Source organism: Gavialis gangeticus, unplaced genomic scaffold (genome assembly GCF_001723915.1).
Source record: "Gavialis gangeticus isolate Ggan-Ray unplaced genomic scaffold, GavGan_comp1, whole genome shotgun sequence".
NCBI lineage: Eukaryota > Metazoa > Chordata > Crocodylia > Gavialidae > Gavialis > Gavialis gangeticus.
In genome coordinates, this window is record NW_017728992.1 from 68,329,264 (window position 1) to 68,332,752 (window position 3,489).

General features: G+C 34.3%; 1 protein-coding gene across 2 annotated transcripts in view; it reads right to left on the reverse strand.

Annotated features, from left to right (window-relative positions):
- Positions 1–689: 689 nt before the first annotated feature.
- Positions 690–3,489, reverse strand: part of ATP9B (ATPase phospholipid transporting 9B (putative)) — a 447,238-nt gene continuing 444,438 nt past the window's right edge. For both annotated transcript variants that reach the window (XM_019524099.1, XM_019524092.1), the window contains one exon: positions 690–2,485. In XM_019524099.1, the coding sequence (XP_019379644.1) occupies positions 2,349–2,485 (137 nt within the window). In that variant the 3' untranslated portion in view covers positions 690–2,348. The remainder of the gene's footprint in view (positions 2,486–3,489) is intronic.

Here is a 3,489-nt window from a genome sequence, read left to right on the forward strand (position 1 = left end):
GGTCTAGATAATGGCTTTAGGGCCATGTATATGATTCTGTACACTGCTACTATCACACTAACCTCACAGTTTTAAGGTTCAAGATTTTTAATATATACATATATACACACAGAATACAATCATACCTACATGGATATAATTTAGCTCATACACAGCTGTATTAAGGTAATGTTATTTCTTGCATGTTGTCAGATTTAGGATTTTATCTTTCTTCTTGCCTCAACATTGGTGTGCGTATGCAGGTGTAAGATGATCAGTCACTTACAAATTTTTTCTTACCTAGTGAATTTGATATATTATGGTTGTTCACTGACAATAAAAGGTCACTGTCATAGTTTAACAATGGTAGTACACTGCTAACTACTCTATGCTAATACTGTGTTGATTAATTCAGCATCTTTATCATACCCATTGGGCCAAAATAAATTTGGCACTTCATTTCAGGAAAGGTGAAAGTAAAGTAAATCAGAAACAAAAAATGACAATAGGGCTAAACTAACTGAAAACAGAAATTAATAGAATAGAATAATCTTGGCAAACTCCACATAAAAGGAGGAAAGGTTTCTGCTAGTATAAAAGAACAGTGACATCTTGTGGGGATAGAGAGAAATGGTTATTCATAAGGTCACAGCAAACTAGTCTGATGATAATGTTTGTGCACTGAAAATAATCCCTCCTACAAAAGTTTAATACATATACCATAAATAGTGTTTGGTAGAAATTAGGCTTTATTGCTTTTATAAAGAAGAATGAAAGGTTAAAAAAAATAAGAAGCAGGTAACTGGTAAAAAAAATTCTCAAAATGAAACAAATGGAGTGTAGTGCAGTTCAAACAGCTCTGCAACAGCTTTGTTTTATGAAAGTGGTTAGATTGTTAATCACTGCAAAAGTTTCACTCATACAACATTGTAATAAATGATTTAAGGGACATGTCAGACGCAAGGAATTATGTAAAAAAGACAGTCAAACAAAAAAGATCTGTGATAAAAATAACATCAATATAAAGTGTTTTAAAAAATGTACAAATAAATATAATTTTAATAAAGAAGTATGGATAATTATGCTTTTTCTTTCAGTTGATGATGGACCATGCCAAATAATCTGTCATATGTATTGCATAAAAAGCAATTTTTTCTACCACAATGGGAAATAAAATAACAGATAGCCTGCATCCCAATACAGTACATATGGTTCAGACCTTCATATTGTATCAGAAGAGTGAATATCACTTTCTGGGCAGATCTTCAGCTGGCATAAAGAGTCATAGGTCCAGGGAAGAACCATGACAATTTAAAGCAGACAAGGAAGATCTTGCCTCAGTTCTTTTGTAACTAACAATCTGGATTATAAAAACATAAACATTACATCTTGAAAAATGATATATTTTCCTACCATAACATAAAATGTTCATCTCATTTCTTTTTACCTGAGTAACCTAAGTAAACAGATTACAAGGCAATTTAAACATAGCCGCTAATACAAGGTTTATAGGACTTCTGATATATAGAAATGCACCTTGACACTATCTATTTGCAGTTTTACAAATACAAAATGGCTAGGAATTTTTAAAACATTTACTGAACAGCAATGTCTTTGATGTTCTGTACAAATCAGTAGGTGCAATGGAATTATGTACAGGAATTTTTACAGATTTTGTGCAACTTGGCTTTCATGTGCATTTAAAGAACTGCTGTCAATATCACAGAATTCACATATCTGTTAATATTTACCAGTGCCAGGAATGGAGATCACAGAAAAGAGGACAACAGCTCCTAAAGTAATACTGTGCTATGAAGACATCTGTACATAATTCAAATAGTGCATATTATCCATGTTTGATGACGAGTAATATATAGCAGCAAATACAGACAATGGCATTTACAGATTCTAGGTTTGTGGTATTGTATTTAAACAGGAATGAATATTTGTATATATAAACATCAAGGAAAGAATTGGAATTTGTTGGGAAAGAATGGAATATTAAGCTTTCAGTTCAACTTGCAGAAGATTAGTGCAGTAGGAAAAAATCCTTTACAACAGAAACAAAACCATTCAAAAGCATTGTCAACTCAAAGGTTAATTCGGTTTATTTCATAACTGTAGCAACTGGAAGTTAAAGAAAAACCAACATGAAAATGAAGATTAGTTTATATTTGATGGTAAAGTGTACTTCTCTACAAGTACCTGTCAGACATTCCCTCCTTTTTTGTGCTCTGTTCACTTCACTTTTCTTTTCTTTTTTTTAATTTCTTTAACATTTGACATATTTGCTCTCATTGAAGCACAAGGAGTCTGCTTAAGCAATTCTCAGTGCCTTGGTGGAAAAAACTGTAGGAATATAGTCATTTTTACGAGGTAAGCTTGGAGTAACTTGGAGGAGAAAATTTACGCTTCAAGTACTTGAGTATGTAAAGTGGAAGACAGCTTACAACAGTGATTGCTGACACTTTCCACAGGAAGGTCACAGTTGTGATAAAGGCAACATCTGTGGAAATAAAAATAAATTATAAGATGATAACACAGATTGCTGGGACTTCCACATTGCAAAGTAAATATATATTTTTAAATTGTTATCCTGTTGTACTATTTAAGACCTTACTATGAAGAAACATACTGTCTATATTTGAAAAACACTTTTTAAAAATGTTGAGTTTTCATTTAGTTTTTGATAATGTGGATTAATCAATTATGGACAGCAATAACTTTTAGAATCTCTCTGATGCTGAGTAAAATCACTGAAGCAGCATAAAGCATAAGAAGTGGGGCCAGAATCTCAGCTGAAAAATTGTATATTGACAATATAAAAAGCTGTAGGTTCTTGCTCAGTTTTTTTCACTGATACTGATAATATTTTTTGCTACTGATGCATATTTGGTATTTCCAGTCAGTGTTGCTTGGATTTAGAACATATTTATGCTAAGATTTCAGCTCCCTTATCCATTTGTTAGGACAAGTTTCTCATTTTTCTTTTGATCTTAAAATGCTTTCCTCAGAAATAATATAATTCACATACCAAAACTGTAATATAAAATATTTTGCAGCTTTCCCTTCCATTTTAAGATTGCTTAAATATTTAATTTTATATGAAACAGGCACATGTACACACAATATTTCTTTTAGTTTGGAGGCAGAAATTCACATTAGGCACAGCATTTACTGTTATTGCTAGGGGTGCACCAATAGAGATTTTGGAGGCCGAAACCAATAGCTGATTTTTAAGGAGGCATATTTGCTGATACGGATCCGATTTCCAATACTGAGCCCAGCAGCTTGAAGAGCTGTGTGCAGCTGGTAAGTTTGCTGTGGTGGAAGGGGAGGGGGAGGGAAGGGGTATGGGGGCAGATCAAGGTGCCTCCACAGAGGGAGGAGCAGGGCTGGGGCAGGGCACAGGATGGAGCTGCAGCTCCTCTGGGGGTTGCAGGGGTGGGGGATGGCTCCTGCTGCTGTTTGCACTCTAGGAGGTCATGGAGGCGGTGCCGTGTGCCCCCA